General features: G+C 36.1%; 1 protein-coding gene across 10 annotated transcripts in view; it reads left to right on the top strand.

Annotated features, from left to right (window-relative positions):
- Positions 1 to 23,432, top strand: part of atxn7l1 (ataxin 7-like 1) — a 53,491-nt gene that overhangs the window by 9,699 nt on the left and 20,360 nt on the right. For 4 of the 10 annotated variants that reach the window (XM_006633326.3, XM_015352388.2, XM_015352391.2 and 1 more), the window contains one exon: positions 17,104 to 17,326. In XM_006633326.3, the coding sequence (XP_006633389.1) occupies positions 17,104 to 17,326 (223 nt within the window). Of the gene's footprint in view, positions 1 to 1,244; positions 1,307 to 7,399; positions 7,825 to 12,529; positions 12,598 to 17,103; positions 17,327 to 23,432 lie in introns of those variants that run through there. The other 6 variants (XM_015352389.2, XM_015352390.2, XM_015352394.2 and 3 more) reach the window with 4 other exon arrangements.

Raw genomic sequence — 23,432 nt, 5'->3', positions numbered from 1 at the left:
ACAAATTATCAAAAACATTTTCAGAAAGTTAAACATAGGACTGTGTTGTATGGTTACTTTTCTGTGAAAGTTAAATTATTACTATCCCAGATAATGATCACAATCATGATATATTATCCAGGATCCCCTGGCTCATGATTTTGGGCCATATAACGTGTGAGGGCTGTGAACTTGTACTGAACTTGTTAAGTGCCTGTAAGAAGGGCATGTTCCCATTTTCAGTTGTGCATGTGCTGGCTTGTGACTTCACTAGCAAATAAAATCTGGGACATTGCATTCTCACTGATCTCTCAGTGGGACATGCCCAACACGATCATGAAATAATAATCACCTGCTCAATATAGTGACACCTAAAGCTGTGTTTGGCATCCGTTAAAGGCTTGCATATATTAAAAACCATTTGTGATCATGTTTTCCTGAGCAATTGTGATTGGCCTTGTTCTTTAATTATTTATAGTGTTGTGAACGATTCATTTGTTAACTTTGTCCCGATTTTGCATATGTGGAACAATATAGAAATAGGATGGTTCCATCTTGGTGTTATTGATATCGATGAGCTCTTTGTGAGCAGCAGAGTAATCATGTTATGGTTTATGTTTTATCCAAAGGAATATAGCTTATGATTGCATAATATAATAGAGTATTAGAAGTTTATTCTTTATCCAAGTCAGCTTAGCCAATAATACAATTGAATGATAGGATGGAGCATAGTAAACTTGTAAAAAATAGTTACATATTGCAGTTCTAATTATAGTGGTTTTACAAATTACAGGGCATAGTATAAACCTAATGCAGTAATCTGCTTTTAGCAAGAAGCAAAAACCTTTGAAGTTCTTTCTAAAAAGTGTCGTAAAATATATTGAGAGTTCGGGAAGCATTAGCTTTTCTTTCTTTAATACACTGTTTTCTAAGAAAATTTCCAATGCATAACTCTTTTTATACTGCTAAAGGAAGCATTGAATTGTTATTTTAATAAACTAAACTCAGACTTGTCTGTCACTGATGTTTTCTGCTTTATTAGGCTAAACTATTTTGACCTCAATTGATGACTCAGGAAGTTAATTACAATATACAGTATCACTGCTGCATGTATCCTATATTCAAGAAAAATAAAACATGACAAAATACCCATTTTTTTAACACATGTAGACACAGTAGTCCTGCAATACTGATGAACTGGGAAAGTGAAATATAGTAGTTCACTACCAAATCCTGTTGAACTTTTGCAAACTTCTGTATTTCAGGATCATATGTGGGACCATAGAACTCGACATCTACACGAGTGGGGAAAGTGAGCCAAAATTAGGTTGTTATAACACACTCTAATTTCATATTGTAGTATTGTAAGTATGGCTGATAAATGTAATGGAAGGGTGGTCATGACCTCCAGTTGTCCAGTCTGAGGGAGGTTGCACATTGAATCTGCTTGGGCACATTTCTATTGCCACTTTTGATCAGGATCGAAAGAACAGGATTCATTGTTAACACACTGGTGGCAGATTTTATGTTCCTCTGAGGAAGAATGTGTTTGACAGAATCATCTCTGATCCTGTAACAGGATAGACACACACAGTAGTACATGGTGGATCTCCCACTGTGTGATACAGTACACACTGGGGTGCATCACGTCACTAGTTGTGTTTTAACAAAAAGTAATCCAATGACGTTTTCTGTTAAAATAACCAATGCATTATATTAGATTTTTCTCTAATAATTACAGTTTTTTCAGCATTCTATAAAGCATTGCATCATTTCTACATTTGTGATGCAAAATGTTACAACAACAAAATGCTTAATTTTTTCCTCATCTGTCATGATGCTGATGTTATATTACCCTTGAAAGTCAAGTTAGGTAAGGAACATATCAATCTTGAATGTAGTGACCTTGTTCATTAAGTTAACTTAATGTGCACATGTGCTCTGTAAGTAGCTGAATAGTGTTTTATCCTCTCCTAGGTTCAGTATTCTTCCAGGTGCAGTCGTATATTATAATAAAGTTCACATTACAGTAAAGTGAAAGACTCTGACAACATACTTTGTGTTGCTTCGTGCGGTGTTCCATAACACCTTTAATTAAATGACAAATACTGTCTGCAACAAATCTGGTGAGAAAATGCTATGTACAGTAAAAAAAAAAAAACAATACTGCAGTTCAGTATTACCAATAGAAATTTTTTGTAAGATTGAAAATAACTGTTCAACCTAAGATTGTGTTTTCACATTTTGTCATGTGTAACTGAGAATCCTCCCTCCATTACTTACAAATGCACACAAAAATCCCTACTGCACAAACATCCCTACTCTGGGTCTGGCCCAGGCTTTCCATCTGTAAAGAATAGTCAATGAAACTTAACCTGGAAGAGAGAGGGAGATCATATACCATTACAGGAGGTAAAGAGGTGTTCCAGTAATGTGAGAGGCCTGTAAAGAATACTCTTGGAGATGTGAGTGTTTGGAAAGAACTGCCCACTTTTCATAAAACAGGTGGATAGGATTTTGAGTCTGATTACTGTATAGCGTGCAAAAAATGCTTGATGGGCTAAACAGTCCTCCCCCATTTGTGACCCATTGTGCTTTTGATGAAGGTCCCTGTCAACCTGGGAAAAATCAAAGAAAAGAAACGGAAAGTAAGTCCAAGTGAAAATCATTTGGTCAGTGGTTTACTTGTGAATGAAAAGTCTAAAATAAGAAAGCCATGCGTAGTGCAGGATTCCCACCTCTGGTCATGGACTGCCACAAGTTTTATGGATTACCTTTAAATCTATTTCTTATCAGTTGCGGCATTTTTTGTCTTGTCCTCTGAAGCAGGTGATTTGTGCAATAAATAGTTATTGAGATATTTTCAAGGAAAATTCCATCAAGCCGTAGAGCTCAAGAGCCACAGTTTGCTTGTTTTAATTCAATAGATTGACTAAATTGATTAAATCTCTCATGTTCCACACATGTACAAATGGATGATTTAAGAATGGATGTCCTGCAAGACCTGGTATACTGTTGCTCCTGGGGGCCAGAGTGGGTCACTCCTAATATAGTGGCCCAATGTATGTTCACATAATATGTTTAATAGCGCAGGTCTGTGGACTCCTGTGGCTGAATGAATTCGTACAGTAAGGACCGCACTGTACAGACAAAAATAGTTTTAATGAAATAAACACTTCTGCCACAGGTAAATAGATTCTGAAAGACGCACAACCCAAAGTTGTTTCATAAAGTAAAATATGCGACTAGAGCTTTAGTGTGACTTTTTTATGTTTTTACTGCCTAACACATTGTGCTGCAGTAGAGTAAGGGTGATTTCTAAGTGAAATGTAAGAGAAAAGGTTATTTCATTGAAAAGACAGTGTTTGATATATGTTGCATGATCTTAATAAAGAATGAAACAAATCATTGGGCTTTGCAACAAACAACTAAGCTGCAATATTCTAGCCCTCTTCATTTCTTATTTGAGTTTTCTTTCACTGGTAGATCAAACTAAAATATTCAAAAAACACAAATCAACTTAAAATATTCCGCTGTTATAATTGATTTCTTAGGTCTAGAAGACTAAACCACGGGAAATGTTATGAAGTGACGTTAAGTGTTTTATAGGGTTTAACTTGGATGGCAGCATGATGTTTTACTTTCATATTCCCTATGGTCCATCTGAGAAAGTGCAAATACTGTTAAGTTACAAAGTGTTGCCATCACTTTTATATAATAAAATAAAATTTCTATAGTATATAAAAGGACTGCATCCATTATCTGTAAAAGAAGTGGAGAAATGAAGAACAATGGTGTTTAAAACTGAAAACAGCAGCTGGAATTTAAAGTGTCTGGACATGTCTGGAATATCTCTTTGAAGGCACTTGATGCAAGTATTCGAGGTCCTTAAAGGTATGGACAATGTTAACCCAGAGGACTTCTTCAGAATCAGCAGTGAAACACGAACCAAAAGGCACAAGTGGCACATATATGAAAGTGCATTTAAAACAAACAACAGGATGCACTAGTTTACACAAAGTGTTGTGGGAGTGTGGAACAAGCTACCCAGCCATGTTGTGGAAACCAATACCCTGGCTTTTCACAATAAAAAGCTGAATAGGAACTTTGTAACAATTAGCTACTAACTACCAAATGAACTACAGGGGCTGAACGGCCTCTCATTTGTTACCTTTTCTGTGTTCTTTTGAATAAGTATGGCCAGTGGTGACCTTCTCAGATTTGTAAAATTATATCCATTTATTGACAGAATTGAAGTACCATTGAATTAATATTTCATATTTAGTGGTGTAGATTAGCAAAATGTTTAATTCAGTTTTACTAAAAGTTAAAGCAGGTATGGCTAATTCCTGATTTTCACAATGAGACAAAAAGTGCCCTTAAAATCCCACTCAAGAACGGAACAACTTATTTTTCATGGACAATGAGAAGAAAGGGTACATAGTTTTCAAGATGGTAACTCCATTAAATAAATTGTATCCTCAGTGGGAGGATACAAACAGTAGAAAAAACAGCAAACATATTAACAATTAGTGATAACAATACGAAGGTTTTCGGGTTCAGTGACCTGCATAGATTTGTGTCCGGGGTTGATTGCTTATTACCAGTTGGTGGACAACTGTATTAAAAGTATTAAAAGATGTTAAAAACTGGCCTGATGAGTTTTTTTGAATCATTAGATTGAGAAGTTGGAATATTGAAAGGTTACCGTTCACATGTGGTGCACTAATAGATTAATTAAAGGTCGAAGGGCTGAGGGCCACATTCTCACTTCAGTTTAATTGACTAGGTTAGTACATAAAGTGATTCACAGTGGTATAGTAGCTGTTGTTGGGTGGGTTTATAGTAGGGATTTGTGTTGTAAATAGTGAAGACCTTTACTAAAATAAAGTCTTCGTGCATGATATCTTGTGTTCCGCTGTGCTTTTCCATGTGGCTAGGCCTCATGAGCCACCCCCTGCTGAGAGGCAGGCTTGTCGCAGTCAGTTCTGATGACAGAAGGGTATGAACAACTCGTTGAATCTTTAATGTGCACGTGGGAGTACCAGAGCTGAGCGCGTTACAGATGTCACATTACAGATAGTGTGAAACTGGACGCCTGCTGTCCAGGGGGTGGCGCTGTGTGTGCTCGGGGCCCACAAGCATTCGGGATCGAATCCCGGCAGGGGCAGCGAGAGCTGCATGCGTTACATTGGCAATCATGCAGCAACGCAAAATGTGTTTTACTTAGTAGGCCCGTTTCACATATGAAAACTTGCAATACAGTAACACTACAGCGTGACATTTTAAAAATGTCCAGCAGATGGTGCTATAACATTGCACATTTTTAAAAGCTAAATGTTTTAAAATTAGCATGTTCTTTAGGTGCAATCATAGAAGCTAATATTCATGGTAGTTACTCAAGAAGTACATTGTTACTTTGCATTTTCAAAGTGCTTGTTCGTAGAAATTGTCTAAGTGAACAGCTTAGAAAAATTCATCATAGTCTTTCTCATAGATGTAAGTGAAGTGAATGGGGCAATGAGCTAGACTACCAGGCCCCTACTTTTACGTTTATGCAGTTTGCTATTTATTATCACAATTTATAGCATATGTACCATAATAATAAAACCTATGTAGAGGAGAATCACTTTCCTGTAATCAGAGCGTATTAAGATTTTGCAGAAGATTCAGTACCTTGTATCCTGTATAACAGTAATTTCCTTTTCAGCATAGGTTTGGAAACACTCTGCATTTTCATAGGATAATAGATACAACTAATCAATGTTGAATTTCCAGTCTAATCAGTGTTTCCACATTGAAAGGAATATTTTGTAATGCTCAATTCTGGGACGACAATACATTTCAGGCTAGGAGGAGCAGAAAGTATTCAAGGTAGAACTGAGACTTCCAACAACAACAAAAAAGGTATAGAGGGCAGACTCTGCTTATATCCTCTAGCCCTTCTAGCCCATCTAGTAAATAGTCGGGTTCTCTTCCCGACATTTCTTGACGGAAACCGGGGTATCAGCTTCAACCAACTTTTTGTTCCATACCCCCACACCTCTTTATATATTTATACAGTATAAGAAAATTATAATTTCTTGTTAATTGCACATCTGCAGTCATTTTTTCCTTCAAACTGTTTACTTGTTTACTTGTACATTGTCTACTGTTTGTTTGTACAGTATATTGTCTTGATGCACTGTCTGCACTTTGTGTTTTTACACTTGTTTTAACAATCGAGAGACTTTCTGTAAGGAAGAATTCCATTGTACCAGTACATGTGCCGGTTACGTATGGCAATATAGTTCAAGTTCAAGTAGAACATTCCCTTAAGCCCTGGAATGTATCTGGTAGCTATCGCCCAGTTTGATATCCAGAGCAGCAGTATTCTTTTATATAATGTGGTGATCAAATTTGTGCACGATATTCTAAATTAAATACTAATATTTATTAATGGAACCTAAGCTACGTATTGTTGAGCAAAAACTGTCCAATTGGGAGAAGGCCCAAGTAAGCACAGGGAAAATGTGCAAACTCCGCATGTACAGCCTAAGACCAGCGTTGAGCCCAGCACCCTGGAGCTGTTAGGAAGCAGTGGTAAGCATCCCACTACCCTGTTGACTATGAGTCACATGAGCTAGCGTAATTTATAAAAACCAAAACCATCTTCTTTATGGTCAGATTTCATTAGTCCTGTGGCCTCTGTACAGTGGTTAACTGCTCTCTTCAGAGAATTCTTCATGATTTTGTAAAACTTTTTTTTGTGAACATTAGTATAGAGTCTCTCTGATCTGTAACTGGCTGTTGAGTGGGGTGCACACCTAATTCTGTGTACAGCCTGCCTTACGAATGCCTGTAGCATTTTAAGATTCACCTTTTGAAAGTTTTTGAATCCAGTGTATGTCGTAGACATACTCTTGTGTGAATTTCTTCACTTGAATCATGTTATGTTTCATACTTGCTGAACAATTTCTTCATATTTAAGCTTGCATTTAAGTATGTTATCCATGTCTCTGGAAATTCCATTTAATGTTCCTATATTTTGAGAGTTTCTTCAGAATAAACTCATTGTAGTTTGGACTTTGGATTTTTGATGTAATTCAAAATATTATTGCACACTCAGAGTATGGGGGTTTCTTAATAGTAATAGTTTTTTGGTTTCATCTCACTGCTAATAGTTTATAAAGATAAACTTTTGTTGCCAAATGTTTTTCTTCCATTATAAAATGTGCGCTTGACACATGCACAAAGAGCAGGTCCATAGAGTGCCAAGTGTAGCTGTACAGTTGTATAATTTGTAAAGAGCCTCTGGGACATTGTACGTACAATACAGAGTGAGGACTGATTCTGTCATAAACAAGTAACATTCCATTCCAAAAATCCTGCCCTGTCGATGAGGGTAGAGTGGTGTACGGTTTACTTTCACTTTTGTTGTGTGGATTTAGCACAACTGCTTCAGCAGAAGACTTGGTGTTTTTGTGTGGGTTGCACGTGCGCTTGTATAGATAACGTATGTCTAAACAGGGAAAAGGCAGTAGCGTTTTGTGCTTGTTATTCTTGGCAGCAGGCCATCTTTCTCTGAGCTTGTGCTGCCTGATCACAGTAGGACCTGAAACTTGGGCGTTTGATAAGTGCCTGTCCTACTTACGTTTGCAGAGTTCTGGAGATTAACTTCTGCTGCAAACAGCACGTGCCAGCGTAGGAATAATGCCATTGCCGTGTGGAATGAGCGCTACGATGGACAGTCAGTTTAGGATTCCTGTTGCAGTCTCTGTGGCGTTTTGAAGTACTCCAGCCCTGGGAGGTGCAGCATGTTTACAGTTTTTGCACAGCCTGATCAGGCAGGCCGCCTGTGCCCATGTAAGTGCCTTGAGTTTGCATTTGTTGCTCGAATGGCAGGGTGTTGTAATTCGTTCCCAGTTGCTGACTTTTTTTTCCTGTGTGATTTTTCTGTAACGTTGATTTAATTTATGAGTGTAACCAAAGTGTTTCAAATCCATCGGGAACTGGGTCTTTCACATTTTGCTTAACTGGGAAGTGCTTAAGTTGTTTACTGCAGTCATGACCTACAGGGCATTTCAGTTTCATAGCAGCACTTCAGAAACAGTCCTCAGTTCTTGAGTCTGACTCTGCCTGGCTAAAAAGATGGTTGACATTTTTTTTCATGCTGCGTTGCACTACTTCCTATGGCTGCACAATGATACAGTGAAACCCCAGTCATTTCCTTTACAGTACAAGCTTTTAGTCAGAAGTGAGTTTTGTTTTAGTGTACCTTTCAGAGAAAGACTTTTTTCTGTAATCGTGATTTGTACATTAATGTGAAATGTATCATTGTGATACCATATAATACATTTAAAGAGGAGAATACATAAATTTAGAAGGGTTGATTTTTGTGGTCACAATGTTTGCTTTAGAGGGTTTTTTTCCTATTTGTATATAAATTACACATTTATTTTAAATTGATCATGTTTATTTTTCTGTCATTTTTCTCTTTTATGAATATCTTGAAAGAGATACTCATTTGTCTTAATCTACATGGTACATGAATATTACGTAATATGTTTCTGGATGAAAATCTTACGTGGCCTATAGTGCAATCAACAACCAGTCTCAATTGATTGTAATATCCATAGTTTTTATTACAGACTTTTACAAATTACCCTGATTGGATAGCTCAGGGAATTGCATAATGTCTTATATTGTTGCTTGATGTTATGGTTTTGATTAGAATTTTAGGATTTTGTAGATTATATAATTATGAAGATAAGGAAGAAGAATTTTAACCAAGATCTTTGCCAGTTAACTTTTAAAAAGCATTGTTTTGACTTGCTGGAAGAGGTGGTTCATTAAAACAAAGAACCCAAAGCCTTTGTTAAAATAAACAATACTTTTTCTATGAGCAGTATGACTCATGATAATTTAATTTTTAGTTGCAGCTCCCTCAGCATTTTTAGGAGTGTTTGCACTTCTTTACTGTCTAAAATCAAATGTGTACTACTTTCAATTAAAACATAATTTATTATTTAAGCATTTTCTGCTGCTTAAAATGAATTGTCACTTAATATAACTTCAAACCTATGTTATTTAATATTCTGATTACAAAAGTAGCCTACTGTAGATCAGTTGAAATTGAAAAAAACAAATTACATCTTTCTTGAATTATATCTTGCCAGCCGTGTAAAGCAGCAGTTAGGGAGCTGGACTCATAACTGGGAGGTTGTGGGTTCAAGTCCCTGGTGAAACACAGCTGTTGTACGCTTGAGCCAAGTATATCAACTAAAAGAGTGCAACTGTAAGTTGATTGAAAGAAAGCATCAGCCAAATAAAATGGGAATAAGTAGTAACATTTGGAGTTGTTTTCATCTTTTTACTGATGTTTTTCTTGATTTGATTTTTTTAGGCTTTGTATTCCATTTTATCTAATAATGTTCTAAATCTTTAACCAGTTTGACTGATTTGGTAGATTTAATTATTCCATTCATTTTCATGTTCAGTATTTAATTGAATATTTATTTTTAATTACTCTGTAGTCTCAGCCTCATTTTTATAAATATTTCAAGCAAAGATTTGTTTTAAATGATCTCTGCCATTAGTGTTAAAATATGTAAATGGTTATCTGGAGCATAGTATATTTATAAGGTGGTTTGGTGTTATGCAACATGCAGTTCCATGTAAAATAATTCAGATTAATTTCATTAGTGCAACTACTTCACAGGTGTGGTTTGACAGAGTTAATAAACCATTTTCTTTATTTTCTGTGGAAACATTTCAAACCATTTTCTTCTCTTTTCAGACAGTTACATAGCAGTGAAACCACTCTTGTTAAAGTTGCTAATGATCTTCTCTTGGCAGCTTATTCAGGTGCATCTTTCCTCTTACATTTCTGCCTTCCCTAAGGTAATTCATCACATTCTTCTTATACAGATTGTTTCCTATCTCTGGAAATACCTTCAAATGCTTTAAATCTTACCTTGTTGTGCACCTCCTGAGTGGCTCAGGCGGACCTCTGTGGTCACGGGCTCGAATCAGGGTCACGTCGCTAGCTGACTGTGACCAGGGTCCCCCAGATAGAGGCGCACAATTGACTGAGCACTGCCGGGGGGAGACCGAGATTAGCTGGCCAGGAATCCCTCAACTCTCAGCGAACTCTGACAGGCATGCCGTCAGTGAGAAAGCAGTCTCTCCTCCAATCGGATCTGAGCTTCTGGTATGAGATGTGGTGCTTGTGATGTGTTAGAAGTCGAATGGTTTGAAGCTGTGCAAGTCAGGGACGTCAACGGTTCCTCATTCTCCCATGTGCGTTTGTGGGGTTGGTAGCTGTGAGACATCAAAGCATACTTATTTCTAACTGGGTGGGTGTAACAGTTATTGGTAATTCAAAATTTAGCTTTCTAATAAAAGCTTGCTAAGTGTTGGTATTTTATTGCTCTTGGTGAAGGAATAAAATTAGTTTAGTATTGAGGCCGGGTTGATTTCATCTGGTGTTTCACAGGGCCAGATACTGTGCCCTTTACTATTCAGTGTGAACGTATTTCAATTTGTGTTCACGTGTACATTCTAAAATTACACTGTCATTCGTAATGTGTTTCTATGCAGATGATACTCAAATCTATATCCACAAATAAACCTAGACCACATTAAACAAAAGTTCTCTGATTGCATTTCTGATATAAAAGCTTCGATGCCAGAAAAACGTTTTTCATCTTAATTGTGACAAGACTGTGGTCATCTTATTGGGTCCATCTAATCCATTCCAAAAGGCGGTTCTGTAACATTGCCAGTTGGTGGCTCTGTGCTTGAGTTTCAATCCAAAATGAAGATGTTGGTGATACTGAGTTGTCTTTTGAACTTGTTGTCTAGAATACTGTAAAACAAATTCCATCGGAGACATATTGACAGGCAGCCTACTATGCCGTCTGCGCATATTCATGTATATGTTTTTCACGATGTGGTTATTGTAATGCCCTGGTTATGGTCTCTAAAACAGCTTACGTTGCAACATTAGCAGAGTTTAGCAACTAAAATCTTAACCAGGTTGCATGCAAGTGATCACTTCCCTCCTGAATTGGGAATCCTCACACTGGCTTCCTGTCAGGTTTTGAGTTTATTTTAAAATCTTGCTTATGTTCAAGACTCTTATCATATGGCTTCCCAGTATCTGGGGATTAGGTTATTTGTTTATTTCCTTACACAAGACTTTCGCTCAACTGATTCTAGTTTACTGTGTGTTTCCACTGAAAGAAACCGCTTTTACGTCTAGTCCAAATATGTACTTTTTTTAGGAAAGCTTTTTTATTATATTTATCTTTTGTATCTTCTTAGTCTTTGCTTTATAATTTTCATTGTGTAATGTTATCGATTGGATTGTAAATAGCAGCTAATTTAAAGCTATTTAGATCAAATGAAAAATATGATTAAGTTAGAGATTGACAAATATATATATAATTAATAGTGTCAACTGTGTATAATATAGTTATATATAGTTGTCTTTATATATTCTTTATATAAAGAAGCATCTTTCTTCCTAAGAATTTCTAAATAGCTTAATTTCCAAAAGTGCCGTGCAAAAGTATTCCCCCTTCCTAAGATGTCCCATTTGTTGAAGTGTTAATGATGTGTGCACATTTCTTTGAAGTTAATATTTTTAATAAAAACTTGAATGCTGCAACTGAACACTTCTATTGAGGGAATAAACTAAATGTAACCAAAAACTAAATAAAAATAAAATATGTTAATTAAAAATATTCACCACCTTTGCTATGGAAAACATAAATCCATTCAGGGCATTGACTGAATTACTTTGTAATTTGACAATTACTTTTTACTATGAGTTGAGTGGCCTGGTAAGCAGGTAAGCACTATTACTGAATAAATGCACAAATAAACCAAGATTCAACCATGAACATCAAGGAGGTAATGTGAACACTGTCTTTGAAGTGTGTCACCTAACATGGGGTTGCCAATAAAGCAGCAGCCCAGTTTTGCTTAGTTGTGAATAGTCATGAACAGGTGCAGCCTTTGCTTCTGAGAACTGATGAGATCTTTCTACAAGGGTGTAACACTGCTCTCATTAAATATCCTTCTCATTATATTAGACACTATATCCTACTTGCATTTAATAATAATAATTTAATAATTGCTTACACTTACATAGCGCTTTTCTGGTCCCCTCACTCAATGGGCTTTACAAGTAATGTAGCCCCCACCTGGATGATGTGATGGCAGCCATAGTGTGCCAGAATGCTCACCAAACATCAGTTATTAGTGGGGAGGAGAACATCAAAGTATGTTATCACTGGATTGATTTAAGTTTTTTAATATCTGGACATTATTGTATGACTTTAAAATGCAAGTCAGATGAAGAATATTTTATAGTTTAGCAGTCCAATACAGAAGAATAAAAAAGGCAACCTCATTGTTTTTCTCTAGCGAGAGGAAACATAGACTTGTGTACAGTATGTGCCCGTATGTCTATATTATATAATAAAGCCCCCACAAGTGTTTTAACTTGAACTAGCAGAATTTAATCTATTTCTTTATGATGTGCAACCCTTTGGCTCTACAGGTAGCTGGGGAATAGTTGCACAGTGATTAGAGAGGACTGCCCTTCAAAAACCATGCATAGCAGGAACAGTAAGTTATATGGCATTTTACTATACTGATCATTTTACTGTACTGATCAACTGAGTTGTATAAATACACGTCAAATGTTTTTTTAATGGAATTAACTAACACTTTTAAGCCAATTAACAGGTGTAAATTAAATTAATGTAAACTCCATTTTACCATTTTACACATTTGCAAAACCACTGTAGTTGCGATGATGCTGCACTTATTAACGGCCAGTTTAATTACATTCATTTTTGACTTAGAGTGTAACCTGATATTTATTCCTTATTTTCCACAGTTTAATTTTTTTGACAGTATACAATTTATAAGCTTAATTAATATGTGAAGAAAATGATTACATTGCTGTTACATACCAAAACAGATTGTCAGTTTTTATTTTTTGCTTAAACATCCCAAAAACATTTTAATATTTTTTTTCTGAAATCTTCACAAAATGTGATGCTCAGTTGGATCCTTCATTCTTCCAATTCTGAAAATTAATTTTCCTGATTAAAATGGGGGTTAAAGAAGTAATTTATACCTCAGGCCTATCACAAATGACAAGCCTTGCACTTAATGGCAGCTTTTTGCTGACCAGAATCTTTTTGTTTCAACCCATTGGAACCCTTCTGTCCAGTGCTGGATTTGTCATTTTTCCTTTACAGGTGGTTCAAAAAAGCTCAGCTTGGCCCACACGGAAGAATTGCGAACACAGAAAATAATCAAAAGGTTTATCTTGTGTGCTTTATGAGCTAGTATGTGACGTCTTTGAGTCAGGTATCAATGGTAAAGTACATCTAGTATTTTGCAGCCTACTGTATATAGTGGTAGTTGCGTTGATGTGTTGTCCGCAGGGAGTGTGATGTGAAAGTAGTGTTCTCGGTGCAGAGATTATTAGTTTTGGGATGGGCTTTATGGTGCAGGAGTTTGCAACCCTCCAGCCAGCAGTATTGGCATGTGAAGATGTTTTGCCTGGCTTGCCTAGTCATTTTCTGTGTCATCAAATGACAGACCTGATATTTCGTGCATTTATAGTATGGGCTCACTCTCAGTTATATGTTACTTCACGAAATTGAATCTGATTAATAAGCAGTCTCACTCTGTGGAGGATTCCACAGAGGTAGAAATTTCCAGAGGATCACTCGTCACTCGATATTAGAGAATCACTTAAACATCCAAGGGAAAATTATTTTAAAGCTGAAACTGCTGTATATTAGTTTTATATAACATATTCCTTATGTATAATATCATATTGATTTTACGGGACACACACTCCCAGAAAATTAAAAGGTCAGGGAATTCACTGGGGAGTGCAAGTTGTTAGAAACGGGTGTTACTCTTTAATATAACTACATGTGTAGCTGATTCCAAATTTAAAATGTGTATAGAGGCAGGATGAAGATAATGAGTCCGATATCTAAAACAAATGAAAGTTGTCTTTTGGCAACTGAAAGCTACCAGATGACAAATGACATTTATTCTATAAACTGTAGAAGTCTTAGGAGTTTTTAAAGTTAAGAATGCACTCCCAGTATCTTATATCAGTTCACTATATCTTGCTTTGAGGAATTTTGTTCAGCAAATGTCACAGCAATATCTATAATGAGTAATTAAGAGTTTCCATGAAATATCCTTAGAAGTAAATAATACTGATGAATGATGCAAAAAGTTTTTTTTCTTGTGGCTACGTATCAATTATATCTTTTATAGAAAACACAATAACTGGATTCATTACACTGGACACAGAGGTCAAGACATAATCACCATTTTCATAATTCACTTCTGATTTCTAACAAACCTTATATGAAAATGTACTTAATTGTGTAATCATTGCTTATTTTTATTTTTATATCCTCATGAAGCTGGAAGCCTAGTGCTGTTGTAAACTGAATCAGGAGCTGCTGCAGCTTATCTGGTATTTGGCTTTGAGCCATATTGATGACAAATTTTTTGGACAGCAGGATGTACTGTGCCACACTCCAGTTTGTTGTTCTGCACAGCTCCATGTGATGTAGTTTCCAGAGATAGCAGGCTGTGATTTAAATCTGTCATTATGAAATAATGCAATTATAGCTGTACCAAGTCATTAATAGATTTACCATCTTAAAACATTTTGAAATATTAGTAATTATGACTTTGATAAGTACTGTGTTGGATGATATGTTTGGTTCAATAACTAGTTACTTTGCATATACAGTACTTTAACATGTAAATGAACCTCAAATGAATTGCAACATTCATATCAACAAGTTTTATTAATCATTTAGGCCTTGGTCTCGGAAAACAGATAATTCCTTTGTTTAATCACTATTATTAAATCATGTTTTTCTGTAAAATGTAAATATTACAGTTTGCAATTCTTTGTCTTATCATTATTTTACAATGTGTGTACATTAGGCCTTTATTTTTTAATAGTAATGTCTGCTTTGAAAGAAAAAAAGGCTTCTATGAATTATACTGAACTTCTGAAGGAATGTTAGATGAGGTTCCTCTGTGAACAGACTAGCAACTTTCAAGTCACAAGACCAGGTGATAAACTGTCAGATGAAATGCACTGAGGAGAAATGTGACTTGCTAAAAGTAATTTTTATGTGCAAGAGAATTAGTTGTAAGGAGCATTTAAAAACTGTCCCTTTTCCGTACAACATGAAAACACACAATTCGTTTTTATGTCTGCCGCCTTTAGATGAAAAGTAGACTTTTCTTCATTTGTTTCTTTTTATGTTACACTGTACATAGTTGTTTGATCTTTGGTTTGCTATTGTCTAGTAAGTTCTTCGTGAAGGGTTTCAGTTTTCGTTTTCTGTCAGAATATCACGCGGAACCATCTGGCTATAAAACTAGCTTTGAGCACAATCCTACAAACAACCTTAAAGTGTTGTGTACGTGCAAACATTGTTGTACTCAAAGGATTACCTTTTGCTTTGCCTGTCCTCTGACTGCTGTGAAGTTCTCACCTGCTGGTGGTTTCTACTGGATGCAAGTCTTCTTATTCGTCTTGTGGACCACTGCTCTATAAAGCTCTGAGAAATATAAATGCAGTACTGTTTTTCACTCTGATTCTTTGAAAATCAACCAGAATCCTATCATTTAGTATGCAAGGTCATCTTAGGAATCATCCACAGATAGAAGTATTTACTATGGGGCTCTAGCTGGGCACTGTACCTCATGGATTTATGAATATTAATGTTTTTCGCTCTCATCAGTTAAGATTCTTTTGTTGCTGCTTTGGCATTCAATATTGAAATTTGTAGTGTGTTTTGAAATCTAGGTTGCGTGGCTCAAGGCTTTTTATGCAGCTTTTGTGAAGGTAGTTTTGTGAAATATTCAGTCTTTATTCAGTGTTTCAGCTCGTTTAAGGCTTTTAACCCTGTTAAATAAGCCTGATGTACAAGTGACCTTGAAACTAAAATGAGGCATCAGCCAAAATGCTGTCTGTTAAACCAGGTTGCTTACCTTGCTGTGCGCTTTGTAGAAACATCCTGTTCTTTGGGGCAAGAGGGTGAACTATAGTTTTTATTACCATTTCAGTTTTAAAATGCTATACTTGCAAGGAACTGAATATTGTTCTTTTTGAGTACCTGGATTGGAAAGCCTTGAATGGTACAACTGTACCAGGTTCTGAATTTAGTGAATTGGCTTCCTGTACCTTCCACTACCTTTGTAGCTGTATTTTCAGGATTGTACTGTAGGATTGTGGCTGTATTATGTGAACTAAAAGATGAGATGCCAAGAAACTGATTCGTGGCTTTGTTTTCTCAAGATTAGATTTCTGTAACTCTGTGCTGGTCTCTCTTAAGTATATGAACAAGCTTCAGCACATTCAGAATTCAGTTCAGAAAGTCCTGCAGGTCCATTAGACTTGTTTTGTTCTTCCTGGGCTGGCACCAGATCCCTCTCCTATTTTTCAGTACTCCTAATAATGTAGCTCTTTGCTGCATAAAGTAATAACTGAGCTATTGGACTGCACTCAGACACATCAGATCATTAACTTCGGGTTTTGCAGTGTGCACCCATGCTGAGATGTTGAACGATAGGGATTTCTACATAAATGCACATAAACTGGCATGTTGTACCTAAGACTCTCTGTCTTCATTTTAAAAGACCTTTAAAAACACATTTCCTGATGTTTGAGAATAACACTACATGGCTGTATTGCCGTTTTGCTGTATTGTATATTCTTATTGCTTATGTCTTTATTTGTAAAGCACTTCATCAGGATGTCTCGACATGCAAGGCATTATATAAAAAAATATTGAAAAATGTATCTGTATCAAAAAGAATTCTTAACATCTGTAATATTAGCCATCGTTTCATTAGTGTGTGTGATGTATTTCACATACAACAACGATCACCTTTTGAGTTTATTATTACAAGGTAATTGTTAGTAATGTACATGTCCATTCACACACAGAAGTAAATATTCAGTCTTTAGTGTCTGTGAATTTTGGATGTTATTGTACATGTGCTATGAATACAATGAATTTCGGGTATGTTGTGACATTTATTTTTTGTCTTTATATTTTACAGAAAGAAGACACGGTTCTGTGTTTAAACCCTCCCCTTCACCGGCTTCATCCCCCTGTAATTCTAGAGCATCATTAGCCCAGATGAAACCCAAAGTCTGTGTCACCCACAACTCAGTCAACAGCAACTCAAAGCCATTCAGAATGCCCAAAGACAATCTGCATACCTCCATTAATAAGCAGCAGCACACAGTCTTTGCTTCGAAAGTGCCCAGGGATAAACCATGGTGAGTTCTTGCTGCCCCTGTAGCTTTGATAATTAAAAAAAATGTTTTGTTGATGTTTTATTTGTTTAGACTATATGTAATGATAAACTTGAACAGGTAAGGTTATTGTTCTTAATAGACTGCATCAGTGGATGCTACAACAGACACTGCTTCATGCACCTGGACATTCACTGTTTTCAAAGGCCACTTCCTCTTGCATTTTCACTGCTGTATTATTTATCTCAAAAGATTGAAGATTTATTTTTTTCAATGAAATTTGTATTACTTTCACAAAGGTGTGATCTTTCACACATGATCTACAATTTAGTGTTCTTGTGTGCTTTTCACATTCGGGAGTTCAGTTTTGAGATTTTGTGTGAACGGACAAGAACATTGGAGAGTGCCCTGGGCTTGCTTGCAGCTTCATGCTTATTATATCACTGCATTCTGAGCCAACAAGAAGGTCTAATTACCAGGATTTTATTGTTCACGTTCTTTGCATTTCCATGATTCTTCCCAAACTGTGTTTCAGAGCGTGGAAAAGTCCACTGTAACATAGAAACACATATTCCATATGCTAGTGGATGCAATTGGGATGTTATTGCAGGGCTCTGAGTAGGTGGTTTGGTTTCCACTTTCCATTAAATATTTATTTCATTGATATTTCCTAAAGTGGCAAAGTGGAAACAAACCAGTTAGAACTTTGCTAATGTTGCTTAAGTGTTTTTTCATTTCATATTTTGTTTATATTGATAGTCATAAGTGTTTCAATTTCAGCATTGTAGTCAAATGTATATGATAATCAAGTGTGAAGCTTATGAACTTTCAGCTGAAATGCTTTGATTGCTAATAGTGCTTTCAGAAAGTATTCACCCCCTTGGATATTTTCACATTTTATTTTGCAAACTCAAATAGATATATATTTATGTGTGTTTTTGTTCTCACTACACAAATAATTATATAATGTCAAAGTGGAGCAAGCGTTTTTTACATATATTTTAAAAGAAAACACAGAAATGTCTTGATTTGGCAGGTATTCACCCCCTTTGCTATGACACTCCAAATTAAGTGCATATGCATCTGATTCATGTAGTTGATTTTAGAAGAAATATACATGCACCTGTCTATGTAAGGTCTATATCAGTTGACAATGCACATCAAAGCAGAAACTATTATGAAGCTTAAGGAGCTGTCTGTGCAACCCTGTGATACAGTTATGAGGAGGTATAGATCTGGAAAGCGGGAAACGCATATCTAGGGTTTTGAAAATTCTCAGGAGCAGAGTCGAGTCCATCTTTAGGAAATGAAAAGACTATGGAACCACCAAGACTCTTCCTGGAGCAGGCTGTCTCCACAAATTAAGCAACTGGGCAAGAAGAAGTTTGATCACAGAAGAAGTGACCAAGAACCCAATGACCACCCTGACAGAACTACAGAACTCCATGGCTGAGATCAGAGAACCTGTTCAAGGACAACAATCAGTGTAGCACTATGCAGATCTAGCCTCTATGTGAGAGACTCGTACTACTGTATGTGTCAAAAGGTTCTCTGGTCTGATTAAATAAAAATTGAACTCCTTGGCTGAATGCAAAGTGCTATGCCTAACACAGCTTATCACACGTGAAGCACCATCTGTACCATGAAGCTTGATGGTGGAAGCATCATCACATTGGCATGCTTTTCAGCAGCAGGGACTGGGGTACCTGTCTGGTTAGAGGGAACAATGAATGGGGTCAAATATAGTCTTATTCTCAAGGAGAACGTGCTTCAGTCAGCAAAAAAGTCACATACCAGCAGGACAGCAAACCCAAGGCACAATATGATAGATTTAGAATAAGAGGTGAATGTCCTTGAAATGACCAGCCAAAGCCCAGACTGGAACCCCAGAATCCCATTGAAAATCTGTAGTAGGACCTGAGTGAAAGTTCGCTGATTCATGGAGCTTGAGCAAAACTGCATGGAAGATTGAGCAAACATCCCCAAATCCAGATGTGAAATGTTGTTACAGACACACTGAAAAATGCTCAAAGCAGAAGTTGCTGCAAAAAGGTGCTTCTAAAAAGTATTAACCCATGGGGTGATAAAGCAGTTTTTCATTTTTCATAATACCATAAAAGTTTTTTTTTAATTGTTGCATATATTGCGTGAATTATGTGTTTCAAGGGTGATGCATACTTTCTGTAGGCATTGTATTTACATTTTGATCATATTGAAGTGCTGTAGTTCACTTAAGAAAGATGCATTATCCTTAAGAACCATGTATGTTGCATTTGCCGACCCTAGGGTAAACCTGATTACACATATATGTGGAAATAGTTTCTGCCACTACAGCTATATAAAAATGTATTATTTATTTAGGAAGGCAGTATATACTAAACCCTACAAAACAATTTAGACTCATGGAATAATTTAACATGTAACAGCCTTACTGAAACATTCTCTCTCTATATATATGTTACATGGTAGTGCTTTACAAGAAGGGATGTCCATGTGTGATTAATGGAGAATAACCTGTCATGTTAATAGCCAATGAATCAGTTGTGATTTAAAGTGTATTTCATATTAACATCACAGGAAATGAATTACATCACGTTTAATGAAATTTAAAATACACTTCTTGTAAAGTGTTACTTAACATATATTATGCAGTTTGCAGCCAAAATGTTTTACACAGGCAGAGATGTAATGTAATTCAGATTATCAGAAAATGGTATACAGTATATGGCATTGAGACAGAACACATGTCTCAACTAAAAGGCACTAATAGGCATGTATCTGTTTCGCAGTGTGAAACTTTAAGTGGAAATTTAGAAATAATAAGTGAGGTATATTTGAATGGAATGTGGTGTTTAACCACCCTTGGAATGGTGCATTGAAATTTCCACATGGGATGTTCTCCCAAATAAACTCAAGGAATGAAAGCACAAACATTTCCTCAAGTTAGAATTTATAGCGGTAAGTGTTGTTAGGGCATTCTTGGAATAACTCATTTGGTAGACTTTTGTCCCATGCACAATATCAGCTAAAATGATGCTTATCAAACACAAACATGGAAGAAGGACAACTTGTGTTGACATAATGTTACACATAGTTATAGATTACACATGTAGTGTTATTTCCTAAAGTTCCCAGATGGAATCTGTAAGTTTTTTGACTCTGCTTTCACAATATGTGGAATGCGTTATAAATTACTTTTCAGTCTTCTTTATTTACATGTTTTGCCTAATTTTACTAATATTTTTTTAAAAATCATCCTGGTGCACATCTTTTACATTTTGGACATTAAGCTGCTGGAAGTCTAGACCTGGGGTTATGTCTAGAGCTATTCTAATCAGTCATGCTGTAATTTCTAAAATCTTAACAGCAGCACTGCAAATCAGTAGATGCACTGTAAGCAGTGGCAGGTCCTTATTACACTGGTGAAAATACCCTTAGATTCTGGGGACCTCTTGGACAGCCTCTGAAGTTGTCCAAGGGTTTTTCAGTGTTGAGATTGGGGATTATTGAGTGAATTAGTTTACATGATGCTGATTATAAAGAATCTGAGTTTGTTTTCCTTTTTTATTTTTCCTGCCAATAGTTAATCTTATTAACATGTGAAGGCGCATCTGCATTAAGGTGTCTGTGAATTTGTGTTTATTACCAGACAGTAAAACACAGGAGACTGTCTTAATCAATTCCCTAAAATTGGAGATTTTTTGTGGGGTTTTTTAGATGAATGGAACTAAATCTAATCTTACTATACTCAGATAACACACTTTTCACTTAATATGAAGATTACTGAGATTAATGTCAGAGTTGTTCAAACAAAAATAACTTGGTTTGTTAAAAGCAGTTCTCTTTAAAAAAATAAACAAAATCACTGGCAGTTTGGTGTTTGTTTTGGTCTCTAATGAAATAACTTAAACTTATTTTTACCAATGCAAAAAAATAATTGGGCTATCATTTAGTCTGCTCATTGGCTCATTGTATTTCCTTCTAGTGGAAGTCATGAAGAATTTTCTTCTACTTTCAATTATGTTGACATTTTGAGGTATGTGACTTCAAAAGCTGAAATATTTCTTTTGCTTATTTTTGAATGTGAAGTGTGCACATACTTGTTTTTGGGAGAACATTTTAATCAACTGTAAAGTTTGCTGGCTAACCTGAGTAAGAACACAAAAAAGTGACAGAATTAAATTTTTAACCAACCCCTTGATGTTGTTGTACTCTCATACCAATTATAAATACTAGATAAGCACCTTCAATAAACTTCAAAATGTATAATTCATAAAATAATTTAAATCTTCTTTATGTCTCTGATGCAAATTAAATGCTGTTGTAATTCAGAGGGCAAAATATCAGATCCATATATAAAAGAAGGCCTTTTCATTTTTCTTTTGTTAGACACCTGTTGAGCACAGGTGAATTTAATCTATTCTAATGTTCTAATGAAAACAACAAACAGGCTTTTCTCAAACGTCGTGTTTTCAAGTTCGTTCTGCTGATATTACGTGCAGTACATTGATGAAAGATTAAGATTGATGCAATTATGTTGCTGTGTTGTTTGTAGATAGCAAGTCTTAAAAACGTTCTTAGTTTTGTTGCAATTGTGTGCCTGTATCTGTTTTTGTGAACAGCATAGTGTGGCAGCTTGTTTTAGTTTCCTAAATGAATATGTATTCCTTATTCTCACTCTTAAATGTGCTTAGCCTAGATTTCTATTTCTATGTTTTCACTGACCCGCTGCTTAGAAAACATAAATCAGATGCAGCAATTGAAAGACACTGGGGTTTTATGTCTATTTTAAGTGGAAATGTGGTATGTTTATCAAGTAAGGTGACAATATCAAGGACATGTATGCACAGTTATTATTGTTTTGGAAGAATTATCAGTAAGATATCTGTTGAGATATGGTGGAATTCCATCCTGTAATTCTATACTGATCATCAAAAGCAACTTTTATCAGTCAATTTATGCATTTGTTTTAGAAAAAAAAGGCATACAGAGTTTTTAAATCTTGTCTAATTTATTGATTCATGACAGCCAGTATGGCCTACATACTAAAATATCTCATGAGTGAAAGATTTTATAGGATACAGTTGATGAGATAATTTCATCTGATGAATATCATGCTTGGTGAAAATCAATGAAGTATAACTCAAAAATGAACCATTGTGTCCCACTTGTCAAGAACATGCATTTCTACTGTAAGTGTTGGAAACTGGACAAAGTCGCCTTGGAGTTAAATACTCTTTAGAGATGAATCTTGATTTTTATGTAGACCACTGGAATTCAGGGAGTGTGGTGAGATGGTTGTGGAGAATTGTTGTGTCGAGCTCATCTTGACATTGCAGCATTCCAGTTGACACAGACCTCATGCACCACGGTGCCACAGTGGTTAGCATTGCTGCCTCACAGCTCAGTCCCTGGGTTCCATTCTGGGCCTGGAGTGGTGTCTGCTTGGAGTTTGTATGTTCTCCCTTTGTCCACATGCTCCAGTTTCCTTCTACTGTCCAAAGACATACTGGTACTTTAGGTTCATTGCCTTCTGGGAATATTGGCCGTGGTGTGAGTGTGTAAATGTTTGTGTCTGTGTGTGCCCTGTGATGGACTGGCGTCCCGTCCAGGGTGTATCCTGCCTTGTACCTGTTGCTTGCTGGGATAGGCTCCAGCTCTCCATGACACTCAGACACTGGATTAAAATGGACGGAGGGACATGTCTTTGTGGCATTTTTTGTGTGGAGAGGATCAAATTCCTATGTGAGATCCATTGAAGATTTGAGGGATGTTCTGGGATGATGTGTGTCATCTAAGGCTCACAGACCAGTGAACAGGAATGTTTGTCCAGACTCTACAAGAGGAATGGGTCAGAATCTACAATGTAACATCTTCAACCTGGTGTATACATGTGTTACAGAGAAACAGCTTGCACTGCTTCCAATGGTGGTCAGCTCTGATGACAACAAATGTCAATCATCATAATGAAATTCCAAAGCATTTGCTACAAAAACAATAATCATTTTCCAGATAATTGTGGGAAAAAAAGTGAATTTGTGCAAGTGTAGGTGATAAGTTTCTTTGTTCAGTATATTTTTTCATTTCAACTATTTTTTCTGTTGGCAGAGGAAATTTCTTAATTCTTGAT

This window comes from Lepisosteus oculatus, chromosome 7 (genome assembly GCF_040954835.1).
Source record: "Lepisosteus oculatus isolate fLepOcu1 chromosome 7, fLepOcu1.hap2, whole genome shotgun sequence".
In the NCBI taxonomy this organism is placed as follows: Eukaryota; Metazoa; Chordata; class Actinopteri; order Semionotiformes; family Lepisosteidae; genus Lepisosteus; species Lepisosteus oculatus.
The sequence above is the reverse complement of the archived record's forward strand: the minus strand, read 5'-3'. Positions and strand labels throughout refer to the sequence as shown.